Below are 22498 nucleotides of genomic sequence, written 5' to 3'. Positions count from 1 at the left end.
TTAAGGTGTACAGAGTGATGTAATATACGTGTATATAGTGAAATCATTACTACTGTCAAGCGCTTAACATATGCCTCACTTCACATGGTTACCTAAGTGTGTGTGTGCACGTGTGTGTGTGCACATGCATGTGTATGTGCAAGTGGGTATGTGTGGTAAGAGCACCTAAAATCTCCCTCAGCAACTTTCCCATATCTAATGCAATATCATTAATTGTAGCCCTCATGCTGTACATGAGATCTCTAGACTATCCTACATGACTGCAACTTTGTACCTTTGACCTACATCTCCCTAGTTCCCCCTGTCCCTGCCCCTGGTAACCACCCTTCTACTGTCTGCTTCTATAAGTTTTTTAGATTTTTTAAAGACCTGTTAAAAGTTCCACATGTAGGTAAGATCACGTGGTATTTTTATTTGTGTGTGTGGCTTATTTCCTTTAGCCTACTGTCCTTCAGGTTCATCCATGGTGTCACAAATGGCAGGATTTCCTTTTAAGGCTGAATAATATTCCATTTTATGTGTATACTACAGTTTCTTTATTCCTTCATCCATTGACAGACACTTAGGATGATTCTCTATCTTGGCAATTGCAAATAATGCTGCATTGAAAATGGGCGTGCAGGTATCTCTACAAGGTACTGCTCTCATTTCTTTGGCATATATACCTAGGAGAGGAGGAGTTGCTGGGTCATATGTTAGTTATAGTTTTATTTTTTAAGCCTCCATACTGTTTTCCATAGCAGCTGTGCCAATTTACATTTCCATCAAAATTGTACCAGGGTTCCCTTTTCTTCACACCTTTACCAACACTCATGATCTTTTGAGTTTTTAAATAATAGCTATCCAGTTGGGCGCAGTGGCTCATGCCTGTAATTTTAGCATTTTGGGAGCCTGAGGCGGGCGGATTACCTGAGGTCAGGAGTTCAAGACCAGCCTGGGCAGCATTGTTGAAACCCTATCTCTACTAAAAATACAAAAATTAGCCGGGCGTGGTGGTGAGTGCCTGTAATCCCAACTACTCGGGAAGCTGAGGCATGAGAATCACTTGAACCTGGGAGGCGGAAGTTGCAGTGAGCTGAGATTATGCTACTGCACCCCAGCCTGAGTGACAAAGCGAGACTCTGTCTCAAAAAATAAATAAGTAGGCCGGGCACGGTGGCTCACACCTGTAATCCTAGCACTTTGGGAGGCTGAGGGGGGAGGATCACAAGGTCAGGAGATTGAGACCATCCTGGCTAATACGGTGAAACCCCGTATTATAAAATACAAAATTTTTATAAAATACAAAAAATTTAGCCAGGCGTGGTGGCAGGCACCTGTAATCCCAGCTACTCGGGAGGCTGAGGCAGGAGAATGGTGAGAACCCGGGAGGTCGAGCTTGCCGTGAGCTGAGATCGCGTCACTGCACTCCAGCCTGGGTGACAGAGTGAGACTCCGTCTCTAAAATAAAATAAATAAAATAAAATAGCCATCCTAAGAAGTGGGACATGATATTTCACTGTGATTTTGATTTCCATTTCCCTAGTGATTAGTGATGTTGAGTGCCTTTTCATATACCTCTTGGCCTTTTTTTTGGTCTTCTTTGGAAAAATGTCTATTTGGGTCCTTTGTCCATTTTTTAATTGAGTTTTTTTTTCTTTTTCTTTTTCTTTTTCTTTTTTTTTTTTTTTTTTTTTTTTTTTTTTTTTTTTTTTTTTTTTTTTGCTATTGTGCGAGTTCCTTGTATGTTTTGAATATTAACAGGTTATCAGATACATGCTCGCAAATATTTTCTTCCAGCTGATAGGCTACCTTTTCATTTTGATTGTTTCCTTTGCTGTTCAGAAGCTTTTTAGTTTCTTGTAGTCTCACTTGTTATTTTTGACTTTGTTGCCTGCGTTTTTGGTGTAATATTCAAAAACACAATTGCCAAGGCCAGCGCCAAGGAGCTTTTCACCTGTGTCTCCTTCTAGGAGTTATGTGGTTTCAGGTCTTCCATGTAGGTCTGTAATCTATTTTAAGTTGATTTTTGTGTGTGGTATAAGATAAGGACCAGTTTTATTCTTTTGCATGTAGATATCTGGTTTTCCCAGCACGACTTACTAAGAAGACTGCCCTTTCTCTATTGTGTCATCTTGGTGCCCTTGTCAAAAATTAAAAATTAATCTGACAGCCCTTTTTAAATTGCTTCTGATTTGTGTTTTGCACTAAAAGAATCTATAATTCAAGCCTTAAAATTGACTACAAAGCCATTACTCTTAACATCCATATTATACTCCTATATTATACCCTTTTCTCCATCAAAAAAAAAAAAATTGATTTGCCCAGTAGGTAGTTACTATCAGAAAATTAAACAATTTCATTTTCGTTTTGGTCTTTTTTCTTTTTTTTAACTGATGATCTTCCATTTTCACCTCTAGCAACTGGTGATGATGATGACTGGGATGAAGACTGGGACGGGCCCAAGTCCTCTTCCTACTTTAAGGATTCGGAATCAGCCGATGCAGGCGGCTCTCAGCGAGGAAACAGTCGTGCCAGCTCCTCATCCATGAAAATTCCCCTTAACAAGTAAGTTTAAAGGGGAGCTGGGGAACCAGGGCTGTAGTAGAAGTAAACAGTAATACAAAGCATATACCATACAAAGAGGCAGCTGGCTTTTTCCCTTTCCAGTGATCTCCTAAGTTTTGGATATGATTCAGTTATTTGGATTTGGATCTTAACTGAGAAGCTTACTTAAAAAAAAAAAAAAAAAGATTTTTGTTTTACAAGGTTAATAAGCGAAATATTTATTTGATGATTTCCCAATTGTTTTCATTACTTCTACCTTTATCAGTTTATGACATATTAAGGTTTCATTGCTAATGTCACAGGAAAGCTAAAAAAAAAGTAGTAATAGCAACTCTGTTTTAAATGTTTTACTATTTTATTAATCACTTGCCATGTGCCAGACATTGTGCAGAGTGGTTTGTATCATTTGCATGTGGCCCTCGTATCCTTTGTGGTACATAAAACCCCTGTTTTACTGCAGGCAAACTGATGCCCAGAGAGACACACCCGAGTGTTCCAATCAGGAAACCAGGCCCTCAGGCGCCGACGCCCGTGTTCTCAGCTCCTGTGCCTAAAAACGTGGTCGGGAGCTTTGTTTTAGCTTAGGTTTCTCTTAGATTTAAAACAAAAAAAAAAAGTGTTGTATTTTGTTTTGTTTTCTTGTTTTGAGACAGGTGTTTCCCTCTGTCACCCAGGCTGAAGTGCAGTGCTGCGATCTTGGCTTACTGCAACCCCCACCTCCCCGGTTCAAGCGATTCTTGTGCCTCAGCCACCTGAGTAGCTGGGATTACAAATGCGTGCCACCATGCCCAGCTAATTTTTGTATTTTTAGTAGAGACAAGGTTTTACCACGTTGGCCAGGCTGGTCTCAACCTCGTGGTCTCAAGTGATCCACCCGCCTCTGCCTCCCAAAGTGCTGGGATTACAGGCTTGAGCCACCACACCTAGCCAAAAAAAAAAAAGGTTTTTAACAGTACTTGTAGATACCCTACTTAACAGGAAAGCATGTGGGCACCGGTGACCGTGGACATAGCACTGTAGGATTCTTTGGAGAGACCTAAATAAGGCTGTAGTTTATGCCTGTGTAGCTTGAAGGAGATATATTAATAATTTATGACTTCCATCAGAATTTTCTAGTACTCTTCTTCCAGCAGTTATGTTTAGTTTATTTTATGAAATGACTAATACTTTTCCCCAATATTCCAAGTCCATGATTGAAAGCAGATATCAAAGAATGTTAATCTGTGTCTGGAAAAATTAAAAACATAACATTTGACATATATTTAGACATCAAGATCTAGGTCTAGATGTAATTTAATAAGTCCTACAAGTACTCCAAAGTGTATTTAAATAGCTTTGGTGATTAAATGCGTTGTCTTTTGACTGCACGCTTTTGCTGCCTCTTAATCCAGTTTCTTCCATTATATATATTCCTGCTCAATTGCATGCATAATAAAATGAATAATTCTCTGTCTTGTTAGTTAACTGTGTCTTGTTTCAGAGTCAAATTTGAAGTTTTCAGTCATGGTCAGTAGTGATGTGCATCATTGTCAGCTGTTCTTTAGATGTGAATATCAAGTATATTGAAAATTCATATAAATTAACCCCATTTTGAAAACAAAAGAAGCAGAGACTGAGAAAAATGAACAACCATGTTTTCATGGCTGATCAGTGAGGTTCCCTCATGCCTGGGGGGTCTCTGACTCTGGTTTTTGGTGCTCTCCTCTGCTCCACTCTTGCTCTCTGATTTGCTTATAACCTTAGGCAAGTTTCATGACCTGTTGGAATCTCAGTTTCTTCATCTCGGAAGCAAGGAGGTTGGCTTTAAGAATTCTTTCTGCTCTAAAATATCATTCCAGGTTGAAACCACATGAACGCAGTCCTAACTTGAACCTGTGCCTGTGAGGCATCTCCGTCTCTGTGTAGTGCTGTGAACAGTTTAAAACCCGGTGTATTTGTATTTAACTCTACTAATGTATAAATGAGTCACTTAAACTTAAAACAATTATAAAAATTGTTTTTAAGTATTAACACTTTTTCAGCAATTAGTCCATTTTATATGACAGCTGTATTCTAGTCATGGAACATAAATCTTATACTAGAAAAGGAGATCCGAAATTAAATATACTTGAGCACTATAAGAATTCATCTTGGGCCGGGTGCAGTGGCTCATGCCTGTAATCCCAGCACTTTGGGAGGCTTGAGGCAGGCAGATCACGAGGTCAGGAATTCGAGACCAGCCTGGCCAACATGGTGAAACCTCAGTCTGTACCAAAAATAAAAAAATTAGCCGGGCTTGGTGGCGTGCCTGTAATCCTAGCTACTTGGAAGGCTGAGGCAGGAAAATCGCTTGAAGCCGGGGGGCAGAGGTTGCAGTGAGCCAAGATGGCGCCACTGCACTCCAACCTGGGCAACACAGAAAGACTCTGTCTCAAAAAAAGGCCGGGCGCGGTGGCTCAAGCCTGTAATCCCAGCACTTTGGGAGGCCGAGGCGGGTGGATCACAAGGTCAGGAGATCGAGACTATCCTGGCTAACATGGTGAAACCCCGTCTCTACTAAAAATACAAAAAACTAGCCGGGCGCGGTAGCGGGCGCCTGTAGTCCCAGCTACTTGGGAGGCTGAGGCGGGAGAATGGCGTGAACCCGGGGGGCGGAGCTTGCAGTGAGCCGAGATCGCGCCACTGCACTCCAGCCTGGGAGACACAGTGAGACTCCGTCTCAAAAAAAAAAAAAAAAAAAAAAAGACATCTTGATGCTGCTGAAGTAATTAATACATTGCGGTCCTCAAAAATTTTTCTGTGGTCCATAACAGTGCCCAAAAAGTGAAATGTTTACAAGCTAGTCAAGTTGTCGTGATATATAATCCCCACAGAAGCGCGCCTATAGTCCCAGCTACTCGGGAGGCTGAGGCAGGAGAATCGCTTGAACCAGGGAGGTGGAGGTTGTGGTGAGCCAAGATGGTGCCACTGTATTCCATCCTGGTGACATAGTGAGACTCTATCTCAAAAAAATAAATAAAATAAATTAATAAATAAAAGTGTTCCAGGTTAGCCTGTTAATTCGTTAAGCATTCAGTATGCTCCAAAACCTCCTCCAGGTCCTGAAAACACAGATGCTTCCTCTAAGTCACTCTGGCTGCTGTAATAGGTAAATGGATAGCGGCAATCAGGTGTGATGAATGGAATCACAAAATATGCTCAAAATGCCGAGGAAGACTCTGCCTGAGACTGCAGGGAGTACTTCCAAAGAGGGGATGACTTAATCGCCAGTGACTGAAATGTACTGAGTACATGCTAGGCTCTTTACATAAATCTTTAATTCCCTTATCACCTTAGAAGGTAGGTCATTCTGGTCTCATTCTTCCACAAGATTTCAGCCCCTAAGGCTACCGAAGTGTTGGGAGTCAGAATTCAAACCCCACGCCATCCAGCTGCAGGACGCCTCTGGTCTGTTGTATAAGCTGTGTTTTAAAGGAATGTCTAGAGAAAGGAGACTCAAGGGAAGTCGGTCGAGAATGCAGGAAAAGAAGACATGGGCCCCTGAGAGTATCACACTGGCCGTCAGCTTGGCACATGAATGAAAGTAGCAATGCGACTGGAACTTCATAGAAATAAGATTCCTTTTCCCACTGTAGATATTTTACTTCCTTCTGTTTACTGAAAGAAAAATTCTAAAACCCAAATTAATCTTGTCTTTTTCAGTAGCACTTTTTAGATGGCTGTGTTCTAGCTGTCCTCCAATTTTAGAAATGTCCTTTGGCTGTAGATTTGATTTCTGGAAGTAGTCAAGTTTATTTAAGTTTTTGGGTCTTAAGTGACCTCCCCCCTCACCCCCACCCCAAAGCCAAATTTATTGATTATACTTTGGGTCTCTTTATCAAGGAGACTTGTTTTCCACTGTCATGAACTGCTTCTGAAGGCAATTCCAAAAGAAACAAGCACATACACTGATGAGCAGGACAGCCTCTTTGGGACAGTTGTGGCCTCTGGAGTGAGCTTGTTGAAAGGCAACTTTAATTTGGATGTAGAAATGCCAGCACGTGGCTGTTGCCCCCTGTGGCCAGCGCAGATTGGCATGCCCACTACTCACTGCCCCAGGGGACTAGGGGGCGTTTTTTCAGGTCTGCCCTTCACTCTGTGGGGTGATGGAATGTTTCGGACACAGTCAAGCAAATAGAGTGCCCGTAAACATCACACCTTCTGGAGTCAAACTGTTCTCCTTACCAGATCAAGCTTAATTAAATGCCTAATTGGCCATTGAACAATCTGATTACATTAGGTTTCGTTTACCACAGTTTCCTAGTTGTAGTGCACCCGAAAGACAGGACAAGGTTAAAATTGGTAAATTCAGTAAATGTGGACGAGAGTTGTAAAATTCTTACAAGGAAAGACTTAAGATTGACGAACCTTTGTATTCATGATTAGATTTCCTGGATTTGCGAAACCTGGCACGGAACAGTATTTGTTGGCCAAACAACTAGCAAAGCCCAAAGAGAAAATTCCCATCATTGTAAGTTTGTTTATTTTTGTTTGCTTTCTTTCTGATTAAACTCTTAACACTGTACCTTAAAGCTAAGCGAGTTATTCATCTTTTGGAAAGTATTTTTAAATATATTTAATGTCCCAAATAACAGATAATATGTGTTAGTGTTGTAGGAGTACTGAAGATAGTTAACACAAATTAATGCCTGTCATTATATTGTTTATTCTTTATCTTTCAGACCTTTAGTATTGAACAAACACTCATAAAACGTACTATTTTGATCATTTTTTTCTAAAATGTCGAAGTGTATTTTACATACTGTTTTTCTGTCAGCCCTATATGTTTCACTGATGAACTCAATTCAAATATTTGTTTCTTCCCTTGTAAAGTACATGTTTGTTATCAGAATAAGGTGCCCTTTCAGATATATTGGTAATAGTGTTTTTTCCAGTAAGCCAGCTGTCAAATCGAGATACGGAGCTACCAAATAAAAGCTGGGAGTTAAGGACATCATTAAGAATATCTGTCTTAGAATTACTTGGTCATCGCATAACGTTACACAAGGCCTTTGGTTTCATTCCACATTTTCATTGGTGATAGATTTTCTGTCTAGGTGATATTTAGTTGTAGATTCCCAAATGAAATTCTGGAAAAGAGAAGTGTAGCTCTCTTCTGATCCTGTTGACTTAACCCTGTAACAATCAGATTGGGAACCTGAAGTCTTGAGTGTTCTCACCCTGGACTCAATCAAGGATGAGGAAACATCTGGTCTTATTCTGTAATCTTTGGAGACTTGATAAAATTGCAGGAATAGTATTAGATTCTTTAATTACTTGTGCCTGCATGTTTGAAAAACTCTAAACCCTGGAAGCCTCCAGACTGAAGAGCTGTAACCAAGAGCCCTTTTTATGCTTTTTCCCTCAAAGCAAATTTGGGGTAATTAACTTCTGAGTAGTTATATTAAAGATTTTTTTCCTGTTTTCTCTGGACTTAAATAAGTGAACATGTACCATTATTCTTTTCATGAGATTTAACACTCCTCAAAATCAAGAGCGCACAGCTCTGCCTCAGTTTTGTTTTTTTGTTTTTTGTTTGTTTGTTTGTTTTTAAGACAGAGTCTCACTCTGTCACCCAGGCTGGAGTGCAGTGGCGCGATCTTGGTTCACTGCAACCTCTGCCTCACGGGTTCAATCAATTCTCCTGCCTCAGCCTCCCGAGTAGCTGGGATTATAGGCATGCACCACCACGTCCGGCTAATTCTTTTTGTATTTTTTGGTAGAGATGGGGTTTCACCATATTGGCCAGGCTGGTCTTGAACTCCTGACCTTGTGATCCACCTGCATCGGCCTCCCAAAGTGCTGGGATTACAGGCATGAGCCCCCGCAGCCGGCCTGCCTCAGATTCTTAAAGGGGACTTTGTCCCAAGCATGCAGTGGTGGTACAGAGCTAAGGGTTCCAGCCTTTCATTGACCCGCAAGTTTTAGGTAGAACTGGACCCATGCAGCCAGTAGGCGGGTCTGCCTGTGTGGGCGTCCATACATGGAAGAAGCTGGGGAAAGCCACCGCATCTTCAGGAGGCCCAGAGAAAGCAGAGACTAACTCTTTGCTCTAAAAGTGCCGTAACCTTGCCTTCTCATGAAACAGAGACCCGTGAAATTGGGCACTACCCAAGTGCAGTTGCCGCTCTCAGCCCACTCACTGAGGGAGCCCCCGAAAGTCATCTCCTCTGCACCTTTCGGGTAGTTTCTTGGATCTGGGCTCTCTCTGCGGGCGTTATATTAATTTGTTCTCAGAGATTTTAGTCTCTTTTTAAACTGCTCCTATCCTTACAGTAGGGCACCTTCCTCACCTAACAGACTCTGGACTTAAATATCCCAATCCGCTTTTCCCATCTTCCACTTAAAAAAAAAAAAAAAAAAAAAAACTAGGACTGGGTATACTTTTTTTTCCTTTTTATGTCTGTCTGGCCTTGCCTCTCTGAGGTCTCAGCCTGAACAAATCTCTCTTCCTTCAGCTCAATCTGTGTGATTTTTCTCACTTTCTTTTTACTTTCTTACTGTACTTTTTCAAATCTGCAAGAGTAAAACCTGTTCATGAATTATTTCATTCTCCTTGAGTCTCTGGATGGATCTCTGAGTGAACCCGCTTCCTGAACAGTGGGTCTTTTTACAGTCTGTGTGTTTGCTTTTCATTCTTGTCTTGGATTGTAACTCAATTATTTTTCATTGTTAAGCCAAGAAGATAGATAACATTCTCAGTATAATAAGGACTTCTATTGCTCTGCAATGTGTTTTCATAAGAGGTACTGTCCTACGGTCTGAATCTCTGGAGTCTGTCATTGTGGTCGAAGTTTATGAAATGAATGAGGCAGAACCAACTTGAGACTGTTGGTGACTCAGGGAGTGATTTCAGGAGCCTGTACATGAGCTCCAGCATCCAGGTTCCTCTGCAGCTGCCCCCATGGCCTTGGATGCTGTTTTAAATAAGATGAAAACACCAGGTTTGGGACAGCAGACCTATTGTCACCTAGCAATGCCTAGCAGAAATGATTCTCAGGCTCAAAACTTACACACGTGGTCTCTACACCCCCACATAGAACTTAGCTGATTTCCCTTCCTCACCTCCCACCACAGCTAAAACCCCAGTGAGCTAGTGTAAGCCTCGCCTGAATTTGTGAACTTGTGCCCCTAGTCACAGATAGAAGAGAAGGCCAGTGGGAAAGGAATGGAGGCCTACCCTCTTCAGGCAAGCCTTGCCCAGGTGGACATGATACCTGGGGGGTTGGAAGTGAGCCAGCCCACTGTGCTTAGGCACAGCAGCCCACGGAAAAACAGCAAGCCTGGTTCTTGCTTTTAAGACATAGTACCTCCCCCTCCCCCCACCCTGCCACTAGTAGTAAAACTGGCCATCATCTCTGGCCAATCTGACTAATGGTTTCTCTGAGCCACAGCAATGCTACTCAAAGTATGGTCCACAGACCAGTGGCCCATCTGAAAACTGCTTGTTCCTGATCCACCATGAGATTGGTATGGAACATGAGAATATTTAGAAAACTTGAAGACAATTTGGTATTGTTGAAAAATCAAAATGTATGATGTTATATTTCACCAAACTATTATTGGAAAATTTTGAAAACTAGTCCTTCATCACATGTAGCTTGAGACAGCTAGACTATAAAGAAACATTGTTTTGTAACTAGCACTGTCCTCAGGAGAGGGAAGCTGGTGTCTCCTGTCCGTGGGCTGAGCTACCCACATGGGAGCAGAAGGGTTTCCCACAGGTGCGTTCTTTAAACATAGTATCTAACAGGAACAGAAACCATTGAACCATATATGTACCTTTCAAAGAGGAACAAGAATGACCCTCCAAAGGACTTCTCATTCTGAAAAGAATGACTTGCTGACTGACATCAATTATATTTATTATTTTTCCATGTAACAAAATTACTTATTTCTGGAACATTGCATAGGTTGGAGATTATGGCCCAATGTGGGTTTATCCTACCTCTACATTTGACTGTGTGGTAGCAGATCCCAGGAAAGGCTCCAAAATGTATGGTCTGAAGAGCTACATTGAATATCAGCTAACACCCACTGTAAGTATCCACGTTATCAAAAGCAGAATCGTGTGGATCACTGATCGCAGCTTGCTTTTTTATTCATTTTCTAGAGTTGGCATTGGTAACCTTTTCTCTTCCGCTTATTTTGTAGAACACTAATCGATCTGTAAACCACAGGTATAAGCACTTTGACTGGTTATATGAGCGTCTCCTGGTTAAGTTTGGGTCAGCCATTCCAATCCCTTCTCTTCCAGACAAGCAGGTCACAGGTGAGTGTGTTTAATGCTAAACCCAGCATGACAAATAAAAAGACTCAAGTCGATTATCCTCCTATAAGTCAGTGATGGCGTTTTCCATCCTGTAGAGCAGCAGGAGGCAGGAGTTGGGAACAGTAATTAAATATAACTATGAAGAGAGAACCATAGCATGTTGTACATGTATCTGGAAGTTGCCTAAACATCTAACAAGAACGTTTAATGTACAAATCACTGGTCTTGGTATGTGTGTTGAATTCCAGCAGAGTCATTGCCTTCATTGCTGTACTCTTTCTACAGAAGAAATGTGTACATTTAAAATATGTGAAAAATGACACCTGAAAAAATAGAAATGATTCAGATAGCCTAAAATGGAAATAAAAACGTATGACCCACATGATGCAAACAGGTTATGCAGATGAGCTGCGTTATTTCATTAGATGAGTGAGCACTGGACGGAGAAGCCACAGAACTGCTAAGTGTTAACGAAGGAAGAAGCTACCCGGTTTTCCGCTTACTTTGATTATTGCCCTCTCCCTTTTCTTGTTTTTTAAAAGTGCCATTTTCTATTTATTTTGATTACTACCTTCTGCCTTCTCTTGTTTTTTAAGTGCCACATTCCCTCCTCTCCCCCACCCCCAAGAATATCTTGGTAAATAACCCATGGTGTTACTAGAGCACCTTGTAAGTATGCAGGTAGAAAGGTTTGTTTTTGTGTCTGGGAATGGTTTTTGTTTTTAATCTCCAGCCTAGCATAGACTCTGCTACTCTATGTAGGCACTCAGGGACTCAGCATGTGTGTGTCAAAATAAAGGTTGTGGGCCGGGCATGGTGGCTCGCGCTTGTAATCCCAGCACTTTGGGAGGCCGAGGCGGGCGAATCACGAGGTCAGGAGATGGAGACCATCCTGGCTAACACGGTGAAACCCCGTTTCTACTAAAAAATTAGCCGGGTGAGGTGGTAGGCCCCTGTAGTCCCAGCTCCTGGGGAGGCTGAGGCAGGAGAATGGCGTAAACCCAGGAGGCAGAGGTTGCGATGAACTGAGATCGCACCACTGCACTCCAGCCCAGGTGACAGAGCGAGACTCTGTCTCAAAAAATAAATAAATAAATAAATAAAATAAATAATAAAGTTTGTGAAGAAATGGACTTAAAGGTTAGGCAGAGTTTAGTATATTGCTGGAAAATGTTCATATACATGAACTAGTGAAAATAGAAAGGAGTGGATTGAGAGTGAGAGGAGGTCTTCAAAGGTCAGAGCCAGGAGGCCTGAAAGAGATGTGAAGGAGACGCCGAGAGGCTCACCTGAACCCAGGGAGAAGCAACATGGAGGGGTGAAGGAAGGGTTCTTTCCCAAAGGTCAGGGAAGACCAGAGGCGGTGGAATTCTCACTGCATTCGCAAGAGTCAAACAGTTCAGAGAGGGCCTGCGACTCTTCACAGCCAGGTGGCAGTGCCAGATGGAGACATGTCAGCATCCCCGTGGAGTCCCACGTGTGCCTGCCTGGACACTTCCCGAGTGCCTCTCATCTGTCCTCACAGATAGTCATTTTCATCTTCACTTTATGTATGAGGAAATGGAAATCCAAACATTAAACAGGTTCCCCTCTCTATTGTCGAAAAAGGAATGTGAACCTGATCCCACAGCTTACTCTGTTTATGTTAAGATGTGGACTGACTAAATCTTCCCCTAGAATTAGTATTCATACAATGAGTAAATTATTCTCCTTAAAACATTACTTTATATTTTACTTTGTTTTATTTTTGTTTTTCCCTGAAGTGTTTTGTGGAGATGGAAAGTTTTGTTTTAAAAGTTTTGATTTTGATTTTTTTGGAAAACATTTCAAAAATTTCAAATTGTCATAGGAAAATTGAAAATGGGGCTGCACTGCTGGGTAGATAAACACATCCCCACAGTCCCCTGGGTGACACTTGAGTGGTGCCTCGTGATGCTGGGGCCGTGGAGTGACAGCCAGAGGGCCGGGCTGCTGCTGCCTTCCGCCCAGAGGCACTGACCGCACCCCTACTTCTAACCCAGTTCAGACACTCCCTGTACCTCCTTTTTGTCGTCCTTATTGCTTTCAATCACAGCTTTCTCTTTAAAACAGATTTCTTTCCATGAAAACTTCAGTTCTGCCATTTAAAATTATAGTCTATTTCCTTGAATTTTGTACTGTCCTTTATCAACTTGGTTAGCACAGCGTGTGCTCCGCGGTGTTTAAATACATGGGTTAATGGCCTGTTTCAGGCTTGTAAGAAATTCTCGTATATTTTAGATTGTAATACATTGTTTATTCTGAATCGGATAATTCAGTACTCTTGTAAAGCTTCAGAGAGTCACGGTTCTCCTTCCATACTAAGATTTGTTTAAAAAAAATAAGTTCAGGCGTGCAGCCAGGGAGGGGAATGTCATAGAAAAGCAAGCAAGCAGCAGCCCCTCGGTGTGAAGAAAGTTGAGCTTTGATTCACTAACTGGGATATGAGCCAAGGAAGCCAAACAGCACAGAAGGGCTCTATTTCCCCCCTCTCACTTGTTTGCCTCCTGCCTGGGATGCCCATAGATCATTATTATATGAGAGCTCTCCTCTCACTTAACTACAGAAGAAAAGAAAAAGGAATGCTTAGTAGGTGATGCTGTGATATTCCTGTGGACTCGATAATTAATCCATGAAAAAGTGTACAGTTAACATTTCTGTATTTGTTTAGAGATTTTTTTATGGAAATAATATTGAATGAATATGATTTTACTCCTGGGACCAAACTGATATATTCATATACTTATTGAAAACCTTAGTAAGGTTCATGGAAAACAGAGAAATAAAAGTTCCTCCTTCTTTCTAATTCTTTGCAACTTGGTCTGAAAATTCTACCAAACGTAAAATAACATCTGAAGTCATAAGCTTAAAGAGAAACCAGCTGTGTCAGAAAAATTTTCACAAGAATAATTTTTCAATAAAATAAGAATCTCTAAATTTCAACCAATGATTGGATAATGAACTCTGGGTATAACTCACCTGGCCGTAATGGGAGGTTCATCGTATCCCAGGTCCAGGCTGGCTTTCTGGCCAGGAGGTGGATTATTGTTTTTCCAAGTTACAAGGCTTTGCTTCTGCTTAATCTACTGCTAGTAAATGCAAAGTTTGCAATGCTGTAGTACACTGACAGTGTCTAGACTCATTGTTCTGTTCAAGTCCACTTTTTAGGTAATAAAAGTTTTTGATATATAGGCGCATAATACTCTCTATTATTTATTTATTTTTGGAGACAGGGTCTTGCTCTGTTACCCAGCCTGGAGTGCAGTGGCACAGTCATAGCTCACTGCAGCCTTGACCTCCTGGACTCAAGTGATCCTCCCACCTCAGCCTCCCAAGTAGCTGGGATTATAGGTGCACGCCACCATTGCCTGACTTATACTCATAGTTTCTAAAGGAAAGTTCAAGTTTCATTTTTTAAATTTTACTTTTAAACTTAGGTACAGTAAATTCATTCTTTTTGGTGTAGAGTTCTGAGTTTTGACAGTTACCACTGCAGTCTTGCAACCACCACTAGATTTCGTGATACAGAACAGCTCCGTCACCTCCCCAGGTTCCCTCGTGCTGCCCATCCCCCTAGTCCTAACCATGGCAACAGCTGATGTGTTCTTTGTGTTCATAATTTTGTGTTTTCTAGAATGTCATTATAAATGGAAGCATGCAGTGTATAGTCTTTCGAGTCTGACTGCTTTCATTTAGCATAACGCATTTGCAATTCATTCATTTTGTTGTGTCAATAGTTTGTTCCTTTTGAGGCCAATGGTATTCCAGTGTTTAGATATACCATAGCTTGTTTATCCATTCACTCATTGAAGGACATTTGGGTTTCCAGCTTTTGGCAATTATGAATAAAGCTGCCATAAACATTTGCAAACAGGTTTTTGCATGAACATAAGTTTTCATTCCTCTTGGGTAAATAAGAGTAAAATGACTGGGTCATTTGGCAAGTATATGTTTAATGTTTAAGAAATTGCCCGACTGTTTTTCAAAGAGGCTATACCATTTTGGAATCCTCACCAGCAATATATGAGAGTATCAGTAGTTCCACATCCCTACCTGCACTTGATAGTGTCCGGTTTTCCTCGTTTTAACCAGTCCGATAGGTATGCAGTGGGATCTCAGCGTGGTTTTGATTTGCATTTCCTGATGGCGAGTGGGGCCGAGCATCTCTTCATGTGCTTATTTCCCATCTGTAGGTCTTCAGTGCTGAAGCGTCTGTTCACATCTTGTGCTCATTTTGTATCAGTCTGTTTTCTTGTTGAATCCTGAGATTTTTAAAAATATGTATATATTCTAGAAACAAGTTCTTTGTTAGAGAAGTGATTTGCAAATAACTTGTCGCAGCTGTGGCTTGGCTTGTCATTTTCTTTTTCTTTCTTTTTTTTTTTTTTTGAGACAGGGTCTCACTCTGGTCGCCCAGCCTGGAATGCAACGTCAACCATCTCAGCTCACTACAACCTTGACCTTGACCTCCCGGGCTCAAGCAGTCTTCCAGCCTCAGCCTCCTGAGTAACTAGGGGACTGCAGGCTCTCATCAACACTTCTTGTGAATTTTTTGTATTTTTGGTAGAGACAGGGTTTTCACCCTGTTGCGTAGGCTGGTCTCCAAGTCCTGAGCTCAAGCGATCCACCCACTTCAGCCTCCCAAAGTGTTGGGATTAGAGGCAGGAGCTACCACACTAGCCTTATTATTTTCTTAACAGTGTCTTTTGCATAACAAAGGCTTTTAACTTTAATGAAGTTCACTGTATCAGTTTTTTCTTTCATGGATTGTGCTTGAGGTGTCATGGCTAAGATCAATTCACAACATTTTCTTCTAAAGGTTTTGTAGTTTTAGGCTTTTCATTTAGGTCTTTGATACATTTTGAGGTTATTTTTATATAAAGTGTGCAGTGCGGTAGAGGTAGTGCATTTTTTTTTTTTTCATCAGGATATTCAGTGGGTCTCACACCATCTTTTGGAAAGACAGATCTGTTTTACATTTATTAGAATGATGTTTGTAAAAGAAAAAAATCAGTTGATTGTATTTGTTGGTTTATTTCTGGATTCTGTTCTGTTCCATTGATTTATGTGTCCATCCCTTTCTCCAGTCCTGCACTGTCTTGACTTGTGTAGCTTTATGGTAAGTCTTTAAATCAGGTAGCGTGAATCCTCCAACTTGGTTCCTTTACAACACTGTTTTGGCTATTCTTTTTCTTTTCCTTTCCTTGTAAATTTAAATGTCAGTTTGTAGATATTTATAATCATGCTGGAATTTTTATTGGAACCGCATTGATTCTATGGAACAATTTTCACATCTTGATATCTCATCTTCTCCATATATTATTTTCATATATCATATTTTATTTTCATTAGAGTTTTGGAGTCTTCAACATACAGATTCTGCATATATTTTGTTAGATTTATATGTAAGAATTTCAGGCCAGGCACGGTGGCTCACAGCTGTAATCTCAGCACTTTGGGAGGCTGAGGCGGGTGGATCACCTGAGGTCAGGAGTTTGAGACCAACCTGGCCAACGTGGTGAAACCCCCTCTCTACTGGAAAAAAAAAAATTAGCCAGGCGTGGTGGTGTGCACCTGTAGTCCCAGCTACTCAGGAGGCTGAGGCAGGAGAATCGCTTGAATCCAGGAGGTGGAGGTTGCAGTGAGCCAGGATCACGCCACTGCATTCCAGCCTGGGTGACAGAGTTAGACTTTGTCTCAAAAAAAAAAAAAAAAATTATGTGTAAGAATTTCATTGGAGAGTTGTATTGTAAATGGTACTATTTGTTTTCTAGTTATGTATTGCATATAGAGATACAATTGATTTTTTTATATGCACCTTTTATCTGTGGCCTTGCTAAACTCACTCAGTAGTTCCAGGAGCTTTTTTGTGGGTATGGATGCTTTGGTTTTTTTCTCGTTTCTTTTTTAATGTAGACAATCATGTCAGCTTGGAATAGAGAGTTTTATTTCATCTTTCCCAATCCATGGGCCTTCTATTTCTGTTTTCGCCTTATTGCACTTGCTAGGACTCCCTGTATGCTGTTGAATAGAAATAGTGAGAACAATCATCTTTGGCTTATTCCTTATCTTAGGGGCAAAGCATTCAGTCTTTCACCATTAAGTATGTATTAGCTGTAGGTTTTTTGTTAGATGTGCTTTTATCAAGTTAAGGAATTTCCCTTCTATTTCTAGGTTGCTGAAAGTTTTTGTTCATGAATAGATGCTGAATTTTGTCCCATGTATTTTGTGTACCCATCGAGTGATTGTATGGCTTTTCTTCTGCTATTAATACAGTAAATCACATTCATCAGCTTTCCACTGCTGAACCAGCCTTACATGCACTCGATGGTGACACATTCTTCTTATGTATTACTGGATTAAATTTGCTAATAATATTTGGTTGAGGATTTGGTTCACGATGGTTATTGGTCTATAGTTTTCTTGTAATTTTCTTTGTCTCGTTTTAGTATCAGGGCAATGCTAGTCTTATAGGATGAGTTTGGAACTATTCCCTCCTTTTTTATATTCTGGAAGAGATTATATAGAATTGATATTGTTCTATACATGTTTGATAGAATTCACCACTGAAATCATCTGGACCTGGAGTGTTCTTTGTGGGAAGGCTTTAACTATGAATTTTATTTCCTTAATAGGTATAGGACTATTCAGCTGTCTCTTCTTTAGTGAGCTTTGGTAGCTTGGGTCTTTAAGGGAATTTATTTATTTCATATAAGTTGTTGGGTGTAGTTTTAGAGTTGCTCATAGTATCTCTTTGTACTTTTAAAGATGTTAGGTCTGTAATGATATATACTCCTTCATTTCTGATTTTGATCATTGTCATCTCTCTCTTTTCTTTGGTTTTATTGATTTTTATTTTTCTCTTTTCTATTGTATTGTTTTCTGCTCTTTTATCATTTCTCTCCATCAGCTTGGTTTGAGTTTGATTTATTCTTTTCCTAGTTTCTTAACATAGAAACTTAGATTATTGTTTTGAGATATTTCTACTATCACAGGCGTTAAATGCTAAAAACTTTCCTCTAAGCATTGCTTTTGCTGCATTCCATAAAGTCTAATATATTGAGTTTTCATGTTCATTCAGGTCAAAACATTTTCTAATTTTTCTCATAAGTTCTTATTGATCCATGGGTTATTTAGAAATATACCTGTATCTCAGTATCCATGGGAATTGGTTTCAGAACCTCCCACAGATACAAAATCCATGGATGCTCAAGTCCCTGATATAAAATGGTATAGTATTTGCATATAACCTATGTGCATTAATTATAATACCTAATACAATGTAAATGCTATGTATTGTTTTGAGAATAATAACAAGGAAAAAAGTCCATACATATTCATTACAGAAACATTTTTTTTTCCTCAAATATTTGCAATCTGAGGTTGGTTGAATCCATGGATACAGAGAACCAACTCTATGTTTAATTTCCAAATATTTGGCCATTTCCCAAATTTTTTTCTTTTGACCTCCAGTTTTATTATGTTCAGAGAACATACTTTGCATGATTTTTAGTCCTTTTACATTTATTCAGATTTATTTTATGGCCTAGCATATGATCTGTCCTAGAGAATATTCCATGTGTGCTTCAAAAGAATATGTGTCTGTAGCAACTGGGTGTGGAGCATTTCATTCATGTCAATCAGACTGGGTTGATAGTGTTATTCAGGTTTCTGTATCCTCGCCAATTTTCTTTCTAGTTCTGTCAATTTATTGAGTATCGGGTATTGAAATTTAGCATTCTTATTAGTGGACCATCTCTCCTTTTAATTCTGTCACTTTTTGTTTTATGTATTTTGAGGCTCTCTTGTTAGGTAGACACACAGTTTGTAATATCTTCCTGATGTAGTGAGTCTTTTATCATGAGGTGTCCCCCATTGTCTCTAGTAAGATTTCCTGCGTTAAAGCATACTTGTCTAATATTAGTATAGTCACTCCATTTGTCTTATGGTTACTGTTTGTATGGTATATCTTTTCTCATCCATTTACTTTCAGTATATGTGTGCCTTTGAAATTAAGCTGTTTCTCTTATAGGCAAGATAGTTGGATCTTACTTTTTTATCAAGTCTCACAATCTGCTTTTGATTGGGGTTTTTGACCATTTGTATTTTTTTTTTTTTTGACACGGAGTCTCGCTCTGTCACCCAGGCTGGAGTGCAGTGGCCGATCTCAGCTCACTGCAAGCTCTGCCTCCCAGGTTTACGCCATTCTCCTGCCTCAGCCTCCCGAGTAGCTGGGACTACAGGCGTCCATTTGTATTTAGTATAATTATTGACGTGGTTAGATTCACATTTGCCATATTGTTATTTGTTTTCTGTGTTTGCTTCTTTTTGCTCCTTTACTGCCTTTCCCTTGTGTTAAATATTTTACAGTGAGTGTATTGTTGTAATTCCTCTCATTGTTTAAACTAAATTTTTAAAGTTATTTTCTTAGTGGTTGCCCTACGGGATATAATATGCATCTTTTTTAACATCATAGTGCACTTTAAATTAATATTAATTCCACTAACATATAGAAACTTTTATCCTATATAGCTTTATTCACTTCCCTCATTTATGCTATTATTTTCATATATATTACATCTATATGTTATGACTCCAACAATACAGTGTGGCAATGACTGCTTTCTACAGTCTTTTGTGTTTTAAAGATGCTAAGGAAACAAATTAGAAAAAATATATCTATAGAGTCTTTTACATAAATCCTTTTATTTCTGGTGCTGTTTATTTCTCTCCGCAGATTCAAGTCACCATCTTGACTAATTTCTTTTTAGCCTGAAGGTCTTCTTTTAATACTTCTTACAATGCATGTCTGTTATCGGTGAATTCTCTCATTATTTATCTGGGTATGTCTTTATTTTTAGAGGATAGTTGTACTGATCTGGCTACATTGTGTCAGACAGCAAGTCAGCTGTTAATGCTGTTTAAGGTGCCCACACCACTGTGCATGATCAGTCATTTTTCACTTGCTGCTTTCAAGATTTTGATTTTGTCTTTCAGTAGTTGAACTCTGTCGTATCTAGTTGTGAATCTCTTTGTATTTATCCTACAAATACAGACTGTACTGAGGTTTGTTGAGCTTCTTGGAAATGTAGATTCATTTTCCATCAAATTTGAGAAGTTTTCTGCCATTATTTCTTCAAATATTTTTTTGTCTCTCTCTTCTTCCTCTGGGATTCTCATTACAAGTGTTTGGTGTGCTTGATGTATTCTAAAGTGTGTTCATTTTACGTTTCGTTTTTTTTCTCTGTGTTCTTCATGTTAGTTAACTTCTGTTGATCTATCTTCAAATTCACTGGGTGTTTGTTTTCTTCTGCTACCTTAAATCTTCTGCTGAGCCTTATCTGCAGTGAATTTTTAATTTCAATTACTATACTTTCAACTCCAGAATTTCCAAGTGATTATTTTTTGGTAACTTCTGTCGCCTTTTTGAAATTCTGTGTGTTGATTCTCTGTCATATTTTTCTTTAATTTTTTAGGCTTCCCTTAGTTCTTTGAACATCTTTATAGAATCTGCTTTATCTGCCACATTGTTTTTTTTTCTGCCAAACTCAATGTCTGAGGATACTCAGAGATAGTGTCTATTGACTGCTTGTTTTTTTCCTAGTATGGGTCATATCTTGCTATTTCTTTGCATATCTCTTAATTTTTTGTTGAAAACTGGACATTTTTGAGAATATATTTCAGCAACTCTAGATTCTGAGTTTACCTCCCTGAAGGTTGTTGTTTCTGCTTTTTATTTGTTAAGTAACTTGCCTAAGATTAAATCTCTGAAGTCTGTCTCCCTGGCAGTTCAGTTATTGCTGTGTTTGTTAATTTGTTTATTTTACATTTGCCTTCCTAGAGTTTGCTCCTGTGTCTGTGTGGATTGGTAGTAAGCCTATGATTGATTGACAGAGGTTGTAACCAACCACCTCAGGCCAGTAAGTTGGGGCTTCTGTCCTCTGTCGATGTAACTGTAACTCGATGTAACTCATTCAAAACTCAGGTCATTTTTAAGTTGCCCTAGCTTTTACTTTCTACCAGACCCTTTTGTGTCTCCTTTACTTGTATGTACAGCCTCACAGTTGACCAGGATTGTGTGCCTGGCTTGGACCTTCTCTGGTCTCCACTGTGTATGTATACGGCCTCAGCCTGGAATATGCATGGTTCAACCTTGGCTATCAGGGCTGTTGGCCCTTCCTGTTCATCTTTCTCTGAGATTGTCACTGCCACTGACACCACCATTGAACATGGGCATCTCCCATCACTTCAAGTAAGCCTCTTACCCTGACGGAGAAGCTGCAGCTGCCCATCTTCACAGCCTGTCCACCCTAGTGGTACTGCCATGTCAAACACTTTTGGGGTGGGGTGGGGTGACACACAGGCAGCAGGTCCGGGAGAGACAGGAGCAGCCTCCCAACACCACAGATTTCCGTCATTGTCGCCTGAAGTTCAGTTCTTCGAGCATAAACACTTCTTAGATGGCCATTCGCCTTTTGTTGATTTCTAGAGCACTCATTTGGTTGTTTTTGTCAGTGTTGTCTAGCTTTATAGTTGCTTTTGAGGGGTAGGGTTAGCTGATCTCTCCAGGCCGTAGCTGGAACTTCTACCACTAGAAGCCTTTCAACTAATAGTAATTTTTGTTTGTAGGTTTATAAACATTCTTAATGTTCACTTGATGTTTGTTATGCCATCGTTGTCAAGCTGACCTTCTACTTTTAAAACAGAAAGGACCACTCATTAAACTGTTTTAGTATGGTCACAAGTTCTGGAATAGCAACTTACATTACTGCATTCATGGAAAAATTCCTTTGGTATTTCAGTTTAAGTAATTTAAAATACATGGAGGAAAAAAGCTACAGCATTGGGTTACTTTTCATAATGATAAATTTAAACTTGTATGTATGTAATTTATATTGCATTTGGACACATTTTTATAATATGAAAATGTCATGTCATTTGTGAGAATGACATTAAATTCCGCTTATCACTCCTTTCTTGCCTATAGGACTTCCTGTGGCCACAAAGAAACTGGCCTGTTCGCTTGCAGGAAAAAGACAGGTTTTCATGTTGAGATAAGATTTCATTTTTTTTTTTTTTTTTAGTACTTTAAGGATAATTGAAGAAAATAGCACTTTGAGGTTGTTATTATTCTTGTCCCAATGAAAGGGTTTGTAGATATGTTAAATTGGAATTATATTCTTAAAAACTGAAGTCTGTTGCATCTTACCTGTGCGTCTTTGAGCGTTCATTGTGTTGCTTGTATTTTAGATTAGTGAAAAATCACCAGGGTTTACCTTTTGCTAAATAACTTTCTACCAAGTAGCCAGTAGCCATAGAAATGGTTTTTCAGTTACTGTATGGTAACAGTAATTCATTTTAGACAAAGTTGCGTGTCATTCTTTGTGTGTCGCTTGCAGGCCGCTTTGAAGAGGAATTTATCAAAATGCGCATGGAGAGACTTCAGGCCTGGATGACCAGGATGTGTCGCCATCCAGTAATCTCTGAAAGTGAAGTTTTCCAGCAGTTCCTAAATTTCCGAGATGAGAAGGTAGGACATTGTATTATTATGGCATCAGAGGTTATTGAGAGTTGTCTCATTCACACCAAACTTATTTCTGAAAGGAGTTAAAATTATGTTGGTTAGTTATTTCTCACTTCCTC

The 22498-nt window shown here is 39.8% G+C and overlaps 1 protein-coding gene across 3 annotated transcripts in view; it reads left to right on the top strand.

Moving 5' to 3' along the window:
* SNX9 (sorting nexin 9) overlaps positions 1 to 22498 on the top strand; it is a 225852-nt gene that overhangs the window by 179333 nt on the left and 24021 nt on the right. For all 3 annotated transcript variants that reach the window (XM_025382607.1, XM_025382609.1, XM_025382608.1), the window contains 5 exons: positions 2400 to 2547; positions 6952 to 7036; positions 10479 to 10604; positions 10720 to 10837; positions 22255 to 22385. In XM_025382607.1, coding sequence (XP_025238392.1) covers positions 2400 to 2547; positions 6952 to 7036; positions 10479 to 10604; positions 10720 to 10837; positions 22255 to 22385 — 608 coding nt within the window. The remainder of the gene's footprint in view (positions 1 to 2399; positions 2548 to 6951; positions 7037 to 10478; positions 10605 to 10719; positions 10838 to 22254; positions 22386 to 22498) is intronic.

The sequence above is a fragment of the Theropithecus gelada genome, chromosome 4 (assembly GCF_003255815.1).
Source record: "Theropithecus gelada isolate Dixy chromosome 4, Tgel_1.0, whole genome shotgun sequence".
NCBI lineage: Eukaryota > Metazoa > Chordata > Mammalia > Primates > Cercopithecidae > Theropithecus > Theropithecus gelada.
This window is presented reverse-complemented; position numbering and strand designations above follow the sequence as displayed.